Below are 22,216 nucleotides of genomic sequence, written 5' to 3'. Positions count from 1 at the left end.
TTTTATTCACAACATCTAAATTAACTCAGCTCATAACAACATTTCTAAATTCAGATTAGAATGTTTAAAATTTAACTGACTGAGAAATGCAATACAAATTCATTCTTCTGTATTTTAAAGCAAAGGATTTATTGCTTTTGCTATTATATTTAAGTTAATAGGATAACATTGGTGGGGAACCCTGCGGTGGGTTGGCACCCTGCCCAGGGTTAGTTCCTGCCTTGTGCCCTGTGTTGGCTGGGATTGGCTCCAGCAGACCCCCGTGACCCTGTATTCGGATTCAGCGGGTTAGAAAATGGATGGATGGATGGATGGTGGGGAACCAACAAGTCACAGGTTTTGCTAGGTGCTGAAGCTGCCACTATAGTCTTGAAAGGGACACTTGCTGTTTTAAATCACTGCAATTAAGTACTGGTGCATACACATGAATCTCAAGCTACCAGATACAAAAGGCTTAGACATAATTAACTCACTTGAAATATTTCAGCTAACATTAATTCATGAAAATGCACATTTTTCTTTTAAAATGTAGATTTTTGAAACAGAAAAATAGAGATAAGATACACAGAACATTGATACTTCCACTAAATAAAATTAAAATATCTGCATTCAATTAATTTAATTTAGAATAGTAAACCACTCCAAGGAGTAAGATATGTTTGATCACTCTGTGTGATGTTGGTGTAGTGTGCTTTCTTTTAATATCTAAAAATTTAAAAGACTATGATTAACAAGACAACACGCTATAGTTCTTTCCATTTTGTTATTACAGTTTTTCTGTTTTATTATTACAAATTTCTTTCCAGGTGATAAACCATGAATACTTTTACAAATTAAAAAGTTATAGTTCAGTTAGTTACACATACTGGCAATAGGCCAACCTGGTCAAACCTTCCTTTAAAGAACACCAGGATTTTAAGAAACTGATTATCAAAAAAAATAAAGAACAAAAAAAAAAAAGAACACTCTAAACAATATATTTTAAACAAAATCTGTGAACAATACCCCCCACCATTAACATTAATACCTCCACTCATCCTAGTACATTTCAGAAAGTACAGCTAATAAGCAGCAGCCCCCCCTTCCTTGGTCACATCCTTCAGCTTTTGGCACAATATTTAAACAAACCTCTACCAGAAAACCAGTGCTCTGCTTCTGATAAAAGCCTTTGGCAGTTCAAAGCAACGTCCCTTAGCTGCCTTATATTATATTATATTGTCCATTGCTCCTTTACTAGTTCTCCATCTCATTTGGCTCATTTTGTAAAAGCTTAGGGATGTTTTACACTACCCCTTGAGTAGAACTCAACTACATAAAATCGCTTGCTACCATATACTTTAATCAAGTAAAATAAAAAGTAATATCTAAAAGAGGAAACTAAACTCTTATAAGTGCATACATGTCTAATATTTTGTCAGCAGAAATCTTAGCTGTAGTTATATGAAAGTCAGACGAGTACATGAATAAATCAAAAGAATTTCCTCTAAAGAGCATTTTAGTCATGGTATCATGACATAAGATTTAAATAGTATATCAACCAGAAAACAATTTTTTAAACCATGAAAGTCCATTTCACAATGCAACTGACACCAGACAATAAATACAGAACAAGGACAGGCTACTGAAGGAGCTCCTTACCGTCTTCAGCTTCTTCACTGCATCTTCACAAATGTGCATTCCACGGGATTCATCAACTTCCACATAACCAAGATACTAAAAAAGAAAAGTTAGTAAAACAGAATGAGGAGCTAAAAACATAAAATGTCTGCATTTAGACTTATATGCAATTAGGATATATGCACAAATTTCAACAGGAAAGGTAGGCCAGATCTTGCAACATGATCTGCTGCAACCTCTATCGCTCTCTTTAGATAATTTTAATCTATTATGTATGCTATTCCATCTGAAAATATCATGCACTGAAGTGCGTGGAAGTCACTTAGAATAAATGGCAAAAGTGACCAGACTGCCTCCAAGGAGAAGAGTACAAGGTTACTTATTTTTCAAGTACTGTTCTTTTCTTCTTAATTTTTAAATTTAACTAATGAATTGGGCGAATGCCGTTTCTCTCACAAGGTGCTCTCACTGTACATTTGTTACATTCTAGCATTCAATGTTAACCAATTGCAGTTGTAATATGAAACTTCAAAGTTGTCCTTACACTAACAAAACAGGGTTATCATGTAAAATAAGCCCTTAACATATTTCCATACTGTAATTAGTCGTTAATATGGTTCTTACAATTAAATAAATAACAGAAGACTTGGCTCTTTCAGTCACTGCCAATCACAAACAGCCTCTATTCGAACGGCAAAAAAATGAACCACCTTTGTACTCCCATCATGGCCCCTTTCTGCCTAATAACCTATCAACAAAAAAAAGTTCAAACATGACTGACATGTGAGCAGATACAAAGGCTAAACTTCCAAACTAACACAGAGTACTTTCAGTAAAGGTGTGTTAAGAAATGCTACGGGAACTCTTTCATACCAACAGTAATACATCGGTATAATGAACACCTCATTGGAACTGGAAAGGTCAAGTCAGAACTTCTCTTTCTTTGCAGTTTTCTTGCTTCATAGTCCAAACCAAAGTATGCATGTATTTATTTACCTATTTATGTATTTTTTTTAAAGTGCTTCTGTAAAAAGCCAAACTTCCCCCTGGGGATAAATAAAGTTCTCTCTCTATATATTTATCTGTCTATCTATCTTTAAATTCCATAAAAAAGAAATCAAAGTACACGAGAGGCTGAATGCTGTGTATCGTGATGATGCACCTTCATACTATAAGGTGAAAGAAATGTGCCAGAAAACTGAGGCCATGACTATGAAAGATTGTTGTGTTATGGTTAATGTTATAGCCCATGACCTAAGCATTTCAGATGGTACAATCATCCATACTCATTTGATGTTGTCGAAGGTCCTGATTGACTCCCTAAACATTGGCATCAAACCAGAAAGAATGATGGTCATTTTATAGTTCATCCATTAATGAATAATCTCACCAATAGTTGTCACCTTCTCATCAAGCTTCTTGCAGATTGTCTTGTAGCCTAGTCCAGCTTTGTGCAGGTCTACAATCTTGTCCCTGACATCCTTCGACAGCTCTTTGGTCTTGCCCATGGTGGTGGAGAGGTTGGAAGGGAAGAAATTGATTCAGGTGTGCTTTATACACTCAATGAGCTGAGATCAGGAGTATCTGTGATTGATCGATTGATTGTAATCTGTGTGTCACATGGGCACACAACAAATCTGTGGGAGCCAGAATTCTGGCTGGGTTGTAGGGGATTAAATACTCATTTCATTCAATGACATGGAAATCAATTTATAACTTTTATGTAATGTGCTTTTTCTGGATTTTTGGTTGATATTCCGTCTCTCTCCATTAAAATGAAATTACCATAAAAATTAGAGACTGATCATTTCTTTGTAAGTGAGCAAACTTACAAATTCAGCAGGGGATCAAATACTTATTGTACTATACAAAAGACATATGGAAAGAAAAGAAGTTTCTTAAAAAATATCTGAATGCATACCCATGTTACCTGTTTTTAAGAAAAGCCAATAAACAGATGGAACAGCCCCAAATGCATTAATATAGCATCATTTACAAAAGCAATAGGGGTAATGAAATTTATACAGGTCATTCACAAAAAACTCGTTAGCAATAACTGCATTCTCAAGCACAAAATGTTGCTGTCATCAAACCATTTAAAATACCATCACTGTCGTTCTGCCAAAAGTTGTGAATAATTTATTCAAATTCCGTATAAAGAAATATTTAACGGCTTATACAATTCAGCAAATCCCACAGATGGTTTCTATTAAGTTACCTACTAAACTAAACTAAAAAATACAGTAATCCCTCCTCGATCGCGGGGGTTGCGTTCCAGACCCATTCCACCAACACCCGCGATAGGTGAAAATCCGCAAAGTAGAAACCATATGTTTGTATGGTTATTTTTATATATTTTAAGCCCTTATAAACTCTCCCACACTTTTATAAACATTTCCTGCACAGTTATACAGCATAAACCCTTTGTATTCTCTTAGATATTAGGTAAGATTCATTGAAATTATGTATGTAAACACACTGTTTATATACAGTAAAGCCTAAATATTATTTTAAAGATACTGAGTGTGTCCGATATCACATATGTTACAGCCATTACGATAGACAGGCCACCAGCAATAAATACGTACAATGCAAGAAAAATTGTATACAGTAAATGTGTGTACAGTGACACTAAACGTATGTACATGTACTAAGTACTGTAAGTAGAAAATTAATTATGGTTACTCATCAACAGTGACATGATGACTTGTCCGATAACAATGAGTTTAGTTTTACTGCACAACAAAGGAGAGCGTTACAGTACAGCTCTTCTAAAGGAGCCTCTTTAGGTGACTGTGTAGCACCGCCGCGGTTCTTCTTCTGGCAGTCTTCAATCCAAATCCCTAAAGCAGATTCCATCCAGACTACTGCCTTATTATATCCACTTACAACTCGTTTTGCACCCTGGTTAAAAGGACCCTGCGGCCGTAGATCTTATATTCCTTTCCTACTTTTTAAATAAAAAGAACCGTAGCCTCATTGATGCCGTAAAGGCGTCCTACAGCAGCAATCATTAACATCTTCCGTTGGTGCTTGGGCATGGCCCCTGAAGCAGTAGCAGGAGCAGATCCTTTTGGAGCCATAATGAAGGGCTTGACTATACACAAAGATAAACAAAAGAGCACAAAAGTTAACTCTTTACACAGCACAACACATTGATGCTGAATGAGCGAGATGAGACTTTCTGGTTAATGCCGCGGAATCGAATTTGGCGCTCTGTCGCTGAACCATTCAGCACACAGGAACTTAACTGCGTGCTCTGATTGGTTAGCTTCTCAGCCATCTGCCAATAGCGTCCCTTGTATGAAATCAACTGGGCAAACCAACATAGGAAGCATGTACAGGGAGTAAAAGACCCATTGTCCGCAGAACCTGCAAAAGCAGTGAAAAATCTGCGTTATATATTTAGATATGCTAACATATAAAATCCGCGAAAGAGTGAAGCCGCAAAAGTCGAAGCACGATATAGTAAGAGATTACTGTATAGCTTTTAGACAAAATGTGACAAAGCATTTCTTTTTTTTATTCTAATTAATCACAGTTTGAAACATTACAGTGGCCAAAAAGTTGAGTTTTTGGTTTTAAAAAGTACTACTATATGCAAACACACACGAATGGTTTAATAGTCCTAAAAGACAATGAAACATTGCTCATGGTGTGCTAGGTCACATTAACAAAATGTTCTGTGAATCAGCAGCTATTCAGCCCAACACGCGTAAATATAGACTAAGAAACTAAATTTTGAAAACAATATAAAGGGTTTAATTATTCTACCTATAACTTCAAATGCCTCAAAACAGCCATGATTGAATTGATATTGCCTTGCCCTTTGAAAATCAGAAATGCCTTCTGCTCAAATGGAGTAGTCATCTGAGAGGAAAAAAAAGTGCCGTACCAGGAAGTTCTGAAGGAATGCTGGAAATATGGGTAGAAAATTCACTGCCATACAGTTTAGGTGGGCTGCAGAGGCGTTGCTGGATCCTGTCTCTGCAGAGTGTACACACTACTTGGCAGTAAAGGGCCTTTGAAAAGATCAGCAACAGAGGCTGTTGAGAGAGCCTCTACATGACTGTAGATGAAGAGAGGTGATCTGTGGACAAATGCTGCTGGGATGCAAATCAGGGCCTACTGACCTCAGGAAACATCACTGATAATAAGTCCCAATGCATTCTGACAACAAACAACTGATTTTAACAACTGATATATCAGAGAAGAAAATTTTGTGAAGACAATCTTGACATAAAATCTGCCATTATTCCATATTTACTATCCAAAATCCACCTTCCTCTTCAAAAAGCCAATATGGTTTTGTGTAAAATGACAGGTAGCTAATCAGTCAATCCATCCTCTTAGTAAAGACAGCAGGCAAACAAGTACTTCAGCTTTGGTTGGATGTGTACACAGCAAACTAAGATTATTTCTTTAACTCCTATCGAGTTGTGACATGTATTATGACAGGCCAGGCAATGAATATATCGAAAAGCAGACAAAACATCATATGATATTAAAATGTGAGTAGTAGTAAAATCCAGCTGTACATATGATTATGGGCAACTATTCAGCAGCCTCACGACTGAAGGATAAAAACTCTCAGAGAAGATTCACTGTGAACCCTTTAATGGCACTCTTTGCCTTTCAAAGTCCAGCTATGTTACACATGTCCTAATAGAATTGAGTGGTGTGCCAGTGCCTTACAGTGTCACCATCATTAACCTCTTCAATGGTTTGTGTTCTTGAACCAAGTGGGAGCAAGTGAGGATGGACTACCCTGCGCAAATACGTAAGTTGGTAACACCAATATGAAACTTGTTTAGTGCAGATGGAAAGGTCTAGGCCTTCCTTAGAAGTATGAAAAAGTAAAGGTATTGGTGAGCATTCTAGATGATAGCCAACATATGCTATGATAATTTCAGTTCACCAGTAAATCCAAGGAATTTAAATCTGCTGACCCTCTTCATAGCACTTCCTTTATCTGAGACTAGAGTGCAGTCTGCCTCTTGCTTTCTGAAGTCTATGACCAGCTTCTTGTTTTTGCTGACATTAAGGGGGAAACTGCTATCCTGACACTAATGTTTCATAGGAAAATATCTTAAGGTGTTTCGTCATAATTGGTGATCAAATTAATTAACTGACTTGGAACTGTGACAGCAGTGAATAAGGAGCAGCATGAGGCTAAATCCTGTGCGGATGATCAATGTTGAGGAAGTAATGCTATCAATGTGTATATGCTAGAGTCTGCAGGTTACCTGTTGAGATGTAAGCACAGAAGCTTTTATTATGCATTTCTGCCAGAATGAAATGAAGTGTAAAGGATAAGGCATCATCTGTGGAACAGTTTTAGTGATAAACAAACCAGATGAGGTCCACACCAACTGAAATATTCATTTTTAGGTTTCATATTATCATTCTCTTGAAAAATGTTATCATAGTAGTACCTAGGGTCTTTATTAATTACATACAATTTTGTTTCAGAAGTAGACTTTTACAAACTTGCCACCCTATAATCGATTTTGTTATCAATACCAGCTTTTGAACCTCAGCACTGGTACCAAATCATTTCCAAGTCAATTTAGTCCCCCATGAAGTCACAAACACATTAAAGCAATATGGAGGGGGAGCGGGTATTCCGTGACTTCTAAATCATGGCACACGTCACACCACATCTCTCTTCATAATCGCCTCCCTGGTGGCCTGCATCACTTTAAAGCAAAAAGAGGGAGAGGCCCCCATGACGTCGCGAGCGTGACAACGCAACAAGCAATGAGGAGGGTTGGTCAGGGAGTAGGTGCCCAGTGAACCCCCGATCACACCACACTTCACTACGGATCACTCATCATAGCCGCCACCCATGAAGTTGCGACTGCTTTGAAGCAGTAATGGTGGGGTGTCCCTGTGGAGTCTAGAGCATGTAGAAGCAATAAGGGGGTGGAGGGGGAGCCTGTGAAATGCATGTTTTATAAGAGGAGCATTCAAATTGACCATAAAAAAATAGCTGATCAGATGCTACAAGTTATTGTAAATGCACCCTAGCACTCCATCTGGACCAGCTGCTTAACACTGACTCATTTTAAATTAAAAAAAAAAATCAATAATCATCATTCACAGAGACGGAAATTAATTTAAGTAGAGGTGCAAGCACTTGCATGGGAAGAACTTCAAATCACGATTAAAGCTTACATAGAAAGAATTTTATTCAGCTTTATTCACAAAGCAAGTGTGGTGGATATGACTGGATTAAATGGTTTCCACTAGATTCTGTTTACAGCTTATCCCAGTATTTACTACGTTTTACCAACTATGACGGCTTTCCTGAAATTGTACATACATTTCTTGTGTATTTTGACACTGCTGACTGGAGATGGTTCAGTCTGAGGCTTCAGTCTATTACAGTTGTCACTGGTAATGTTTAGATTATAGTAGAGAACAAACCTCCAGATTTATTAGCACATGGATGCCAACACATTTTTAACAATGTATACAGTGGGTATAGAAAAGAATAACTCCCTTTGAAATATTCCCATTTTTTTTGCTTTACAGCCTTAAATGCAAACACACACAAAAATATTTCTTTCCAGCTTTACTTTCTCAATGCAACCTATAACATCCAAGTGAAAGATATCACAGCTACAGTTCAGAAAAACTATAAAAAAAAAAAATCAAAAACAAGACATACTGAGATTAATAAAGGATCACCTCCATATATCAATATTTTGTTGAATCACCTTTTGCTTTAATGACAGCCTTGAGTCTATTGAGATGCTTCTCTATCAGCCTTGCACATCTACATTGAGCAATATTTGCCCTGTTCAAGTTCGGTCAAATTGGATGGTGAGCGTTGGTGGACAGCTATCTTTAAATCTTTCCACAATTTTAATGGGATTTAGGTCTGGGCTCTGACTGGGCCACATGAGGACATTCACCGTTTCTCCTTCAGCCACTGTGTGCTTCAGGTCATTGTCGTGTTGAAAGGTGAACATTCTGCCCATCTTCAACTTTCTGGCAGAGGGTAGCAGGTTTTCCTTAAAGAATTTGGCGGTATTTTGCCCCATCCATTTTTCCTTCTACCCTAATAAAAGCCCCAGGCCCTGTGGCAGAGAAACACCCCCACAACAGGATACTGCCACCTCCATGCTTTACTGTAGGTATGATGTGTTATGGATGGTGAGCTAAATTGGATTTCCGCCAGGTGTACTGTTTGGTATTGAGGCTAAATAGTTTGATTTTGGTCTCATCTTACCATAAGACCTTTTCCACTTGCATCAGAATCTTCAAGGTGTATTCTGGCATAGCTCAAACAAGCCTTAATGTGGCCTTTCTTGAGAAGTGGCTTTTTCCTTGCAACCCTCATGAACAAGCCACAACTGTCACTTGCAGAAATTCTCAGATGATTTTTAACTAATGAGGTGTATTGATGAGGGGGGTGTGAGAGAGGAGAGAAGTCAGGTGGAAAATTCTGTTTCTTGATACAAAGAAAAATGTCTGCAACTTAGCATCACAATCAAGGAACTGGTCATTGACATCTCAAAGAGCCTCTACGCCAAGTCGATATTCAAAGGATATCAAGGGGGGTGTGACAGAGGAGAGAAGTCAGGTGGAAAATTGTTTCTTGGTACAAAGAAAAATGTCTGCAATTTAGCATCACAATCAAGGAACTGGTCATTGACATCCCAAAGAGCCTCTACGCCAGGTCGTTATTCAGGGGATGGTTTTGGAGGTGGTGTATTGCTACAAGTACTTATAGGTCCACATCAATGACAGGTTGAAATCTAACAGTCTGCCCTCTGGACATGTTTAATGTTGTACCAGAAGAGAAGCTGAAGACATAACATAAGAAATGCCTACCAACATACCTGTGTGTTTAATCTCATATCATATCCATGTAAGAATTTTACTCTACTACTGTATGTACATGTGGTAAAAAAGACCCTACACTAACCTATTAAGTTCCCTTTTTGAGGGCCAAGAAGTGCAAATGACACAAGTAACAGACATACTGGTAAGAACTACATACTGTAGCTTTATAAATTATATTAAGTGAAGACAGACATTCAGCTATACAATTTTTAAAAAGTGTGTGGTGGAGCTGGTTTCTAATGGAGGAAATGCTGTCGGTTCCCTCCTGAATCAGCCAACACGACACTGTTCTTCCACTGAATGTTCAATAAATAAATTATATGATGCTTTGCTGATTAATAGGAAATCCTTCATTAAAAGTGCATTGTGCTTTTCTAAACAACCCTGCTGACCAAGATGTATACAGACTGTGGGCACTGTTTTAGAAAATATTTGCTATTTAAAGACTGCTATTTTAACAATCGTAGCTTTGTTACTTAAAAGGCTGAAAAACTGAGGCTGACTGCACATTCAATGGAAATTAAGCAATGTGCATTATTTAGCTTGAACTGAAATAGGAGAAAGAAGTAATTCGCAAGATAAAAGATTATAAAAGGGTGTACACGTTGCTTAGGCCAACTTTGACAGCACTGTCTGTGAAAACAAAAAAGGAAACCGTTCAACTGATTCCCACACTACAGTAATCCATGCATCCTGAACTGGTTGACAGAACTATTTGCAAGTAAAAAAAAGGCCTCAAAGGCAGCTTTGAAAGATGATGATAAAAACACACAGATGTCAGATTTAATGTTTAAATTAAGAAGAACAAAGAAACATCAGCCATAACGGGTTCTGCTTTTACGGAATTTAATGGACCGCAAACTGACAAATGGCATCTGCTTGGGTTTGTTTACTTGAGTCTGAGATTAGTTTCCTAACTTCAGCTATTTTAATTGACTTGTTGAGCAAACACTACCTTTTGTCCTGAAACCGAGGAGAAATGGGCAGCAAGATCACAGTTAAAACAGCGATATATGTATTCTTTCACTTCTGCCTTTTGATTTTACACTTTTAGCACATTCTACATAATAGCGGTGTTTTAGAACTCCTCCTAATATCCTTTTCTATACAACCAAATCTCTTGTAGCATTTCAAAGACATTTCATATAAAATTTAAGGTTTCTGATAATGAATCACTGTTAGGTTTTGCACATTACAAAAACAGTTAATATAATGATCTTTACTTAAAGCCTATTTTGTTTTCTAGAAATTTAATAAAGGATAACACAAGGGAGGATGGTATGGCCAAAAATCTGTATCATGTTATAATTTAAAAATTTTGACCATTTAGGCAGATAAAAGTATAATGAACAGTATATCAAGTTATTTATGATGGTGTTGTGTAGCACGTTGATTAACAAATAAAAGAATATCACTGTACACATGACAAAAAGGACACTGTAAACTTATGAACAAATAAAGTATGTACCTGATTAGTGATCACCACCATCTGATGTAAATAAATCACACCCTTCATCTATTTATTAAAAGGAAGTTCTCAATTTGAATCCATTTTTATTTATCATGGTACCTGAGAGGGACAACGTGTTGCATCTTGGGTAGGCATGCAAGCGAGAATTTCTCTGTACCCTGTACCTAGGACAGTAATGACCTGTTAATTTAAAATAGGTCAGATTTACAAAGTTCTCTTCCATTTAAGGTGATCACACTACAAGGTTTCTATCTAGTTATTTCTTTTATCTCTCTGGACTTTGTTTCTGAATTGCAAAAACTGTCAAATAAATCTTATTGAACGTACAAAGAGAAAGTTTTAATAGATGCCAATAAAATTTATCTGCTCCCCCATTACCTAATAAAGCCGCAAAAACCGTTCACAGGATGACCACACACTCTCAACATGCAGTCCAATGTGACAAAACGTGATGAATGTCAGACAAAAAAAATATATGCAGTGTACCAGAGTATAAAAGTTTACCATTGATTAAATTTAAAACATAAATGTCCAAGGCAACTTGTCAAAGAAGACATTTCAGACATAACATAAAAAAAGATAAACAAAATTAAGAATGTTCACAAACACAAAAAGCAGGCAAAAATGTCATCAAATTATAAGGCATGTATTTCTTAAAACTCTTTTCATATCCAAGATTACCAGATGCGTAAGGTATACCATGATGAGTGTTAATAATTAGATTATCCAGTTAGTATTTGCTAATGATGATGCTTTTCAGTTCTTCCATAATAATATGCAAATAAAACCAACATAAGTGATCATCAGATTATACTTCTATATTAGTGGTCACAGTGTCCCCAAAAAAATAGCAACTTATATTAATACACATCAACTATGAATTTAAGCAGGTACACGCATTTGTTTAACATGTGTGTCACAGTGCCAATTCCTTGTACAAGATGTGTGTGCGTGGGTTCAGTGAGCAGTGCCAGGACAGGCCCCAGTGCTGATTCTGAATATGTCTTAAGGATACCACTGATAACAACCTGAATCCTGCCAAGTTTTCAAGCAGTCCTGCAAGCCAGAAGCAAATAATGCCAGCAAGGAAAGATTTCCAGACTGGCTTGAGTGGATAGCGGCCCAAGGATGAGCAAGCAAACTGAAGAGATCTGTCACAGGTGATAGATACGCTTTAATAAGTAAAGGTTTTAATAAGAAATCACTCTCATTCCTGAATGCAATCCAGCACAAACATATTTTACCTTTACAAAGACAAATCTGTAAATAAAACCAGTTAAACAAAAACAAATTTTTTTTCCATTATAAATGAGATATTTAGTTGAATTTCTAAGCCACATATTTTTTTTTTAAAATGGTAGGCTAGTTGAACAGTGACTCACACACAGAATATAAACTGATATACACCCATTGTCTACACAACACTATGTGGGTTAATACTGAAGCACAGAGCAGAGGCACATTTACAATGTCATAAGAGCAAAGAAAAACCACTCTTTTTAAGATTAAGCAAAATTCTTCACAAGAGGAAAATAATTCTCCCTACAGTTAATAAATGATCAGCAGCAATAACTGCATAGAGATGCTTTCTACTACTAATGATGTGCCTCTCACCATGCTGTGGAGGAAATCTGACTCACCCCTTCTTGCAAAACTGCTATATCCTAGTTGCATTTGTGGGTTTTTGAGCAGAATTTGCACATTTTACTTCCTGTCAAAGTACCTCAGTAAGGTTTAGGTCTGGGTGTTGTCAGTCCATTTCAAAATATTTAATTGATTGTTCCACAGTTTTGTCAAGAAGGATTATATGTTTCATGTAATTGTTTTGTTTCATATGCTATCTGCTCTACATATTCAGTTCAAATAAATGCTGATCTTCCTTACCTCTAAAGATACCTCATCTGCAGGAAAAGATTTATCATTTCTTCTCTGATGATTAGTTGTCTACTTTCAGTCCAAAACCACAACTCAACAATGTCTGGTAAATGGAATGTGATTCTAACTGTACAATTTAGTTATTAACCTCTCTCTATACACACAGTGGTCGATGCAGACAAGTTTAACTTCAGCTAATGAATACATAAAATATTACTTCGGAACTCAAGTTGTTAAAAGCTGAGGTAAGCAGTCACATGCATAATAGAAAGCAGTGCTTTATGCCATGTTACAATTAAATAGACTACATTTTTGAAAAGTCCACTGAATAACTGCCACTCAACTACCAGAGTAATGATGATGCAGTAATGAAGGCGCACAGCTGTGGAAAACACAACCAACAGAATACAGCAGGAAGTTTTAGAGATATGGACAGGATTGCAAACCTGTGTAATATCAACAACTGTCCCAAACTTTCTCTATTTGGACAATATAGCTTCACTGATGCTTGAACTGAGCTCAAAGTCTTAGTACAAGCTTTCTAACTGTTTGTAAATGTCCCAAAAGTACCTTCAAGAATTGGATTATTAATGAACAATATATCCAAATGCTACTCAAATTATATATTCATATAATATCACCTGAAATACTGAATTCAGCAGTCTCAAAATGTGTTTCAAACACATGCCTGATTTGTTTCTGTCATCTGTTTGACACATTGAGATGGAGAATGCCAAAAGTATCAGACTGGCAAAACTGAACATATTACAGAAAAATGTGAAATGTTAACCAGACTGATGCATCCTTATTGCTTGTTCTTCTTCAAAATGTTAAAGTCACCAATAAGTCTCTTTTGATAAACGATGTATGTGTGATTTTAAGGGTACCCTGGGCAAATCTTTCTAGTGCTTGGGACATAAATTATTGGGGTACAATTTTATAAGGCCAGATATTAATGTGTTCTTTATTTAAAGGTTTCCCTGTATAGAAGCCTATGAATATTACACAGGTGTAGGCTTATTGGTTCATATTGTCCTTATTGTCCCCTGCACACAGTACAGCGTTATGATTAGTGAAAATATGAAAAGTGCTCTATAATAGATAGTAAAATAGTCAGAAAGATGTGAAAGTTGCTATATAGGAGGTCATATGGTCCTTATTGGCCTGTCTAAAGAGTACATTAAAATTCTTACCTGTATGTGCTACTCAACACCACGATAAGAGAACTATTGATTCTTCTTGAAATGAAAACTAAAAGATCACTGATGAACTTTTGTTAATGTGAGCTGTCTGTTGAGCAGCCATTAATTAGAAGTAGGCAAAGCTTTTAAAATCAAATTAGAGATTCACAACTTTAGTCTGGCAAAATGATTAGAGATGCTAATCAGTTGCACATTTTGTATTTATGTTAGTAATATGTATAGAATAATACCATAACTATTATATTAATTATGAACCACTACTAACCTTCCTCTGTTCTGTTTCTCTTTTTAGTGTCCTGCTGTGACACTTTGTGCCATTGCTCTACTATCAAGCCATTTTACTGCTCATGGGAAAGATATCTGGGATACCAGGCTACTTGAAACAGAAGGATGAAATGACTTAGTCATCTTACCCCATAGCCCAATGCATTTTACTAAACAATGACATGAAGGTGTTAGGCGGTCAAGTTGGCCTAGTTCTCCAGGACTGTGACTGACTTCCTCTTTGACAATCCCTGCTGTAATTGATTCTGGACACCAAAAGGCTTATTTTCTCTATAGATGCTTCTGACTGGAGTGTTTGTTCTCCTCTCCTCTGTTGTGATCTGTCCATAGTTAAAAGATAATGGTAATGGGCAATATTGTTAGGTTTAACATATATTAATTAGTTTGGGGCTGCTTTGTTTAACTGTGTGTTTAAGCAAATCGTTACCTTTACGTTTATGCATTATAAAATTAGTAGTCGATAAATTGGTAATTCTGCTTTACCTACGAACTTTTACAGCATTCTGAGCCAGCACTCACTGAAGAACATTAAACAAAAATAAATTGAACTGAACTGTGGTGTAATTAATTTACTTCCACCACTTTTCAGAGATGCCTAGTGATAAGCAAACATTATGGAGTTTACTTCGCCATGAGTTCAGGGAAATCATAGAAATGTTTGCGATATTTGCCCTATTCTGTGAAATGCATTAAAGTCAATGGGGAAGGAGTAAATTAAGTAATTTTAAGTGGATTATAATGGTGCAATGGTCTTTTAAGTGTTCTTGTGGGTAACTGAAAAGTCTGCCAACTATGCTGGACATTTCTTTGAGGCAAAATATGTGACACATGCTGTGAGGAAGAAGTGATAACCACTGTGCAGCCAACAACAAACAACAAAAGACACAGGTGAACAGAACACCACTATCAGTAAGTAAATAAGATATAGATCATAGAGATCACAGAGTTCCACTCTTGGGGCACATACTGGCCATGCCACAAAGTGGCCAAAAAGGACTGGCTCATTTCATTATTTGAAGTTGTGGCTCTGGGTGCAGTGGAAATTACTTTTTTTATTTCAAACATATCTGTGCAGATGCGTCGCACTTTCTTCTTTAATTTAAGAAGAAACAAACACATTGTAAATAATACAACTTTTGTTTTTATTATTTCAAAGCATGTCATGTGTTTTCTGATGAGGGGAGGGTCCCTCTGGAGGTTGTTTTGGGAATTGCAGTTGCAACATGTAATTTGCATGTAATTTGTAATTTATATTAGCCATGCGGTACTCTGCTGCTAGCACAGGGATCCAGTGTTATATACCCAGTGGCAGTACACATAATTTTCTCATTATCACTGGCTAATGTGCCCCTCAAATGAAAATGTTTTTTTTTTTTAAAGAACACAGGATGAAAATCCCACAGTGTTTCTCAACCTTTGTGGCTTCAGGGCAAATTTTTACCTTTTTCATTTCACTTACACATACAAGAAATCTAACTCTATAGAAGAAATGAGTGTGGGTGGAAACAGGCAAAATATCGCCAATCACATAGCAACACAAAAAGAACTCAATGGCCAATCGAAAAAGCATCTTAAGAAACCTCTAACAGAAGAACCAGAAATAAACACTCACAGCATTAAATTACATAGATTAAATACCTCCAGTTCTCTTTGCAAAGCAGATAGACCATACTGTCCACACGTCACCCATTAGCCTGTCTAGTTACGGTATTTTCTTTTCTTTGTACTTTCAGGGCACAGTATGGCAAGAGTCAGAAGCATAGTTCCTTTTTTTTTTTTTTTTAAAAAAAAACAAGTCTGTGGACATGATGTTTTATTGAACAGGAAAACTGTCCACTGGTACCATGTACAGGTATAATCAGAGAAACAACATCATAGCATGTCAATCAAACCAAGCATGCTTGCACGGTTTGAGCACATATATAACTTGTGACTCTGTCGTGCAGTATGAGTAGTTGCTTGCCCATGATTGCATTTACGCCTGGCATTAGAGTAAGCATCAGTGAAAGTTCTGTGCATGGCTGCTATAGCTCTCTGATGTCACACTGGCCTTGCAAAGCATCATGGGGCACCTGTTAAAAAAAGAAAAAAAAATGCCACAAGGCAAATTTCCAGGAAAATATTTGGAGAACAAGGTCACCAATGACACAGTATTATCTGCTGTAAAAAACAATCAATACTAGTAATGATATAATGAGGGCAATGCATAGTGAGGGACTAGGGCTACACGAGGTTAAAAGCGGCCTAAATCACATCACAAAAATCTAAGGACATGTCTGTGTGTTCCACATCTCTTAGGAACTGGCTGAGACATGATGTTAAATCCAAGGCTATTAAAATTATTTTTTACAATATTGAACAGAGATTATTAAATTTCAGAAAAAAAATCTTCTTGACAGAGAGTAGTCAATTGTACAAAAATGCAGTGAGCATGCTGGAGTGCAGGCACTATGACTTACACAGAAAAGTTGTTGTGCGACATTAATATGATGTGCACTGTACAATTTGAAGTGCTTAGTTATTTCATGTGCACTGTAGTAATAGTAATATTTTTTCTAAAGTAATGCATATAATTTGTCCGTTATGTCACAAAAAAATAAACATCTTTAGATACTAAAAAATTAAAAAATGTGACAAAACAAAATCGTTATTGTTAGCATTCATTCATGAAAGCAGCCATTATGGAAAAAGGGGTGTAAACAGAGGACTTCAGAAAGGCTTCTCTGTGGCTAAAGCTAATTTTTCTGGGTATACAACCATGTATGAGTCTACTGACCTTCTCTCTCTTTCGTTCCTAGGACACGAAGCCGAAGCAGACCATGACCGATGGTGAGAGCATGTTGTTAAGGAACTCCAGGCCCTCGATTACCAGATCCAGAAACTCCGGTCCAGACGGAGGCACCTGAGGGAACTGAAGGCTCGTCAACTGAAAATGTTCTCCATGACATCTGAGGTTGTGACAGCTGATCGCGATTGAGCAACCTTGACTCCACACCGTGTTGCTCATTTTCAGGGCCAAGTGAATTTTACCCCTGTGACTCGTCGGAGCGACAACATCAACAATAAGGTAATCGGCCTGTTTCAGCTATGCAGGCGGGGGTTTAAGGGTAGATCACCTCCATTGGCCCTGACAAGCATCTCTACCCAAAATCAGTGCTCCCCCACTGTGAGGGCAACCCCGGGTGATGTATTCATGATCGAAGATTCTATCAAGATTCTATCATACGAGACCTATACATTTCTTGCCCTAAACAGAAATCTTTTGTTTCTTGTTTGCTAAGTGTTTGTGTTCGAGATGTTATAACAAGAGTGCTGACAGTCTTCGAGAGGCACAAGAACAGGGTAGTGGGATCCATTGTAAAACATGCTGGGGTAAACGATGTGATATACCAAAAGTTGGAGATTCTTAAGGCGTACTTTGCAACACTTATTAATGAAACGAAGGAGAGGACCCAGGCTGCGAGAGTCTTCATCTCGGGTCCCTTACCTCTGGTTAGAAGATCAAATTAGTACTACAGTTGTCTGCTGGTCATTAAACATCTGGTTGAAAGACAAAATATTAAGTTTGTGGACAACCGGGATCTCTTCTGGGAGAGGCTGCGTTTCTTCAAGCGAGATGGTCCACATCCTAATAGCTTTGATGCCCAGGTCCTCTCCAAAAACATCTCTAAGTTAAATCGTCTCTCTTGACTATGTACTTTTAATTCTAATTCTTTCCATAACGGCTTGCTAGGACATGATAAAACTCAGTAGTGAAAAGTGCACTGCATCAATACTTTAATAACCAAACTCGGTTCAGTTAAAAAATCCAAACAGTGTGGCAAAAATGTGAATAATTTAATTACTGTTTCACCTCTAAATGTGCATTTTATTAAATCTATAAAAACAGACAATAGATTAAATAAAACATCTGCACAAGCGGTCCTAATATGAATAACTTAATTACCATTTTGAACACCCGTAATGCTCCGACAATTCAGTTCTGCTCTTCCAAGAGCTTAAATATGGCCTTACTAAATGTTAAAGCATTACCCAACAAGACATTTTCCATCAATGATCTTATTAGTAATAGGAAAATTGATTTGATTGCATTAAGTGAAACATGGCTTAGTTCTGATGGTGCGGCTGTTTTAATCAAATATGCACTTCCAAATTATAGCTTTACTCATGCGGATCACCAAGGTAAGAAAGGTGGGGGTTTAGCAAATATTTACTCGAACCGGTTAAAGTCTAAAGATGTCGGCTTTGGTACATCCATCTTTTTTAAGTATCTTGCCGTTGTTATTCTTGGAGTTTCTCAGTGTCTAGCATTGTCCGTATATAGACCTCCTAAATACAATGCGTTTTTTTGTGAGGAATTCTCAGACTTGGTGTCAATTGTAATTACGAACTACGGCACGTTCCTAATAGTTGGTGACTTTAACTTTCATATCGATAATCAGTGTGACCCGAAAGTAAAAGAATTCATGAACCTCCTGCAGCACTTTTGATCTGAGCCAGCATGTTAAGCAGACCGTGGCTATCAGGTTTATCAGACCATTTTCTTTTATCCATCCATCCATCCATCCTCTTCCGCTTATCCGAGGTCGGGTCGCGGGGGCAGCAGCTTAAGCAGAGAGGACCAGACTTCCCTCTCCCCGGCCACTTCTTCCAGCTCTTCGGGAGAATCCCAAATGCGTTCCCAGGCCAGCCAGGAGACATAGTCCCTCCAGCGTGTCCTGGGTCTTCCCCGGGCCTCCTCCCGGTTGGACGTGCCCGGAACACCTCACCAGGGAGGCGTCCAGGAGGCATCCTGATCAGATGCCCGAGCCACCTCATCTGACTCCTCTCGATGCGGAGGAGTAGCGGCTCTACTCTGAGCCCCTCCCGGATGACTGAGCTTCTCACCCTATCTTTAAGGGAAAGCCCAGACACCCTGCAGAGGAAACTCATTTCAGCCGCTTGTATTGCGATCTCGCTCTTTGGTCACTACCCATAGCTCATGACCATAGGTGAGGGTAGGAGGTAGATCGACTGGTAAATTGAGAGCTTTGCCTTACGGCTCAGCTCCTTTTCACCACGACAGACCGATGCAGAGCCGCATCACTGCGGATGCCGCACCGATCCGCCTGTCGATCTCACGCTCCATTCTTCCCTCACTCGTGAACAAGACCCCGAGATACTTGAACTCCTCCACTTGGGACAGGATCTCTCCCCAACCCTGAGAGGGCACTCCACCCTTTCCGCTGAGGACCATGCTCGGATTTGGAGGTGCTGATTCTCATCCCAGCCGCTTCACACTCAGCTGCGAACCGATCCAGAGAGAGCTGAAGATCACGGCCTGATGAAGCAAACAGGACAACATCATCTGCAAAAGCAGTGACCCAATCCTGAGTCCACCAAACCGACCCCTTCAACACCCTGGCTGCGCTTAGAAATTCTGTCCATAAAAGTTATGAACAGAATCGGTGACAAAGGGCAGCCCTGGCGGAGTCCAACTCTCACTGGAAACGGGCTGACTTACTGCGGCAATGCGGACCAAGCTCTGACACGGTTGTACAGAGACCGAACAGCTCTTATCAGGGGTCCGGTACCCCATACTCCCGAGCACCCCCACAGGATTCCCGAGGGACACGGTCGAATGCCTTTTCCAAGTCCACAAAACACATGTAGACCGGTCGGGCAAACTCCCATGCACCCTCCAGGACTCTGCTAAGGGTGAAGAGCTGGTCCACTGTTCCGCGACCAGGACTAAAACCACACTGTTCCTCCTGAATCCGAGGTTCACTATCCACGGACCCTCCTCTCCAGAACCCCAATAGACTTTTCCAGGGAGGCTGAGGAGTGTGATCCCTCTATAGTTGGAACACACCCTCCGTCCCCTTTTAAAGAGGGGACCACCACCCCGGTCTGCCAATCCAGAGGCACTGTCCCGATGTCCATGCGATGTTGCAGAGGCGTGTCAACCAAGACAGTCCTACAACATCCAGAGCCTTAAGGAACTCGGCGATCTCATCCACCCCGGGCCCTGCCACCAAGGAGTTTTTGACCACCTCGGTGACTTCAGTCCCAGAGATGGGAGAGCCCACCTCAGAGTCCCCAGGCTCTGCTTCCTCATTGGAAGGCATGTTAGTGGGATTGAGGAGGTCTTGAAGTACTCCTCCCACCGACCCATAACGCCCGAAGTCGAGGTCAGCAGCGCACCATCCCCACCATATACGGTGTTGACACTGCACTGCTTCCCTCCTGAGACGCCGGACGGTGGACCAGAATCTCCTCGAAGCCGTCCAAAGTCGCTCTCCATGGCCTCCAAACTCCTCCCATGCCCGAAGTTTTGCCTCAGCAACAACCGCTGCGTTCGCTTGGCCTGCGGTACCTATCAGCTGCCTCCAGAGACCCACAGGACAAAAAGTCCTATAGGACTCCTTCTTCAGCTTGACGGCATCCTCTCACGCGGTGTCCACCAACGGGTTCGGGATTGCCGCCACGACAGGCACCGACCACCTTGCGGCCACAGCTCCGGTCAGCCGCCTCAACAATAGAGGCACGGAACATGGCCCATTCGACTCAATGTCCCCACCTCCCTCGGGACGTGGTTGAAGTTCTGCCGGAGGTGGGAGTTGAAGCTACTTCTGACAGGGGACTCTGCCAGCCGTTCCCAGCAGACCCTCACAACACGCTTGGGCCTACCAGGTCTGACCGCATCTTCCCCACCATCGAAGCCAACTCACCACCAGGTGGTGATCAGTTGACAGCTCCCCCTCTCTTCACCCGAAAGTGTCCAAGACATATGGCCGCAAGTCCGGCGACACGACCACAAAGTCGATCATCGACCTGAGGCCTAGGGTGTCCTGGTGCCAAGTGCACATATGAACACCCTTATGCTTGAACATGGTGTTCGTTATGGACAATCCATGACGAGCACAGAAGTCCAATAACAAAACACCGCCGGGTTCAGATCGGGGCCATTCCTCCCAATCACGCCCTTCCAGGTCTCACTGTCATTGCCCACGTGAGCATTGAAGTCTCCCAGCAAAACGAGGGAATCCCCAGAAGGTATGCCCTCTAGCAACCCCTCCAGAGACTCCAAAAAGGGTGGATACTCCAAACTGCTGTTCGGCGCATACGCACAAACAACAGTCAGGACCCTTCCCCACCCGGCGGAGGGAGGCCACCCTCTCGTCCACGGGGTAAACCCCAATGCACAGGCTCCAGTGGGGGCAATAAGTATGCCCACACCTGCTCGGCGCTCTCACCGGGGCAACTCCAGAGTGGTAGAGAGTCCAGCCCCTCTCAAGGAGATTGGTTCCAGAGTCCAAGCTGTGCGTCGAGGTGAGTCCGACTATATCTAGCCGGAACCTCTCGACCTCGCGCACTAGCTCAGGCTCCTTCCCTTCAGAGAGGTGACATTCCACGCCCCAAGAGCCAGTTTCTGTAGCCGAGGATCAGACCGCCAAGGTCCCCGCCTTCGGCCACCACCCAACTCACACTGCACCCAACCTCCTTGGCTCCTCCCATAGGTGGTGAGCCCATGGGGAGGAGGACCCACGTTACCTCTTCGGGCTGTGCCCGGCCGAGCCCCATGGGGGCAGGCCCGGCCACCAGGCGCGCCATCGAGCCCCACCTCCAGGCCTGGCTCCAGAGGGGGCCCGGTGACCAGCGTCGGGCAAGGGAAAGCGTCGTCCAAGGTTTTTATTCTTCATCAGAGGTTTATTGAACCGCTCTTTGTCTCATCCCTCACCTAGGACCAGTTTGCCTTGGGTGGCCCTACCAGGGGCATAAAGCCCCGGACAACATAGCTCCTAGGATCATTGGGACACGCAAACCCCTCCACCACGATAAGGTGACGGTTCAAGGAGAAATAAAGAAATAATTATAGATAGATAAAATTAATGAGAAGCATATTGTTAAAACATGCTTCTCTGATTCATCT

General features: G+C 40.1%; 1 protein-coding gene across 3 annotated transcripts in view; it reads right to left on the bottom strand.

The window, feature by feature from the left end:
- numb (NUMB endocytic adaptor protein) overlaps positions 1 to 22,216 on the bottom strand; it is a 240,743-nt gene that overhangs the window by 50,754 nt on the left and 167,773 nt on the right. For all 3 annotated transcript variants that reach the window (XM_039741843.1, XM_039741846.1, XM_039741844.1), the window contains exon 3: positions 1,639 to 1,713. In XM_039741843.1, coding sequence (XP_039597777.1) covers positions 1,639 to 1,713 — 75 coding nt within the window. The remainder of the gene's footprint in view (positions 1 to 1,638; positions 1,714 to 22,216) is intronic.

The sequence above is a fragment of the Polypterus senegalus genome, chromosome 18, assembly GCF_016835505.1.
Source record: "Polypterus senegalus isolate Bchr_013 chromosome 18, ASM1683550v1, whole genome shotgun sequence".
NCBI classification, from domain to species: Eukaryota; Metazoa; Chordata; class Cladistia; order Polypteriformes; family Polypteridae; genus Polypterus; species Polypterus senegalus.
Note: the sequence above shows the minus strand (reverse complement) of the source record. Positions and strands in the feature narration are given on the sequence as shown.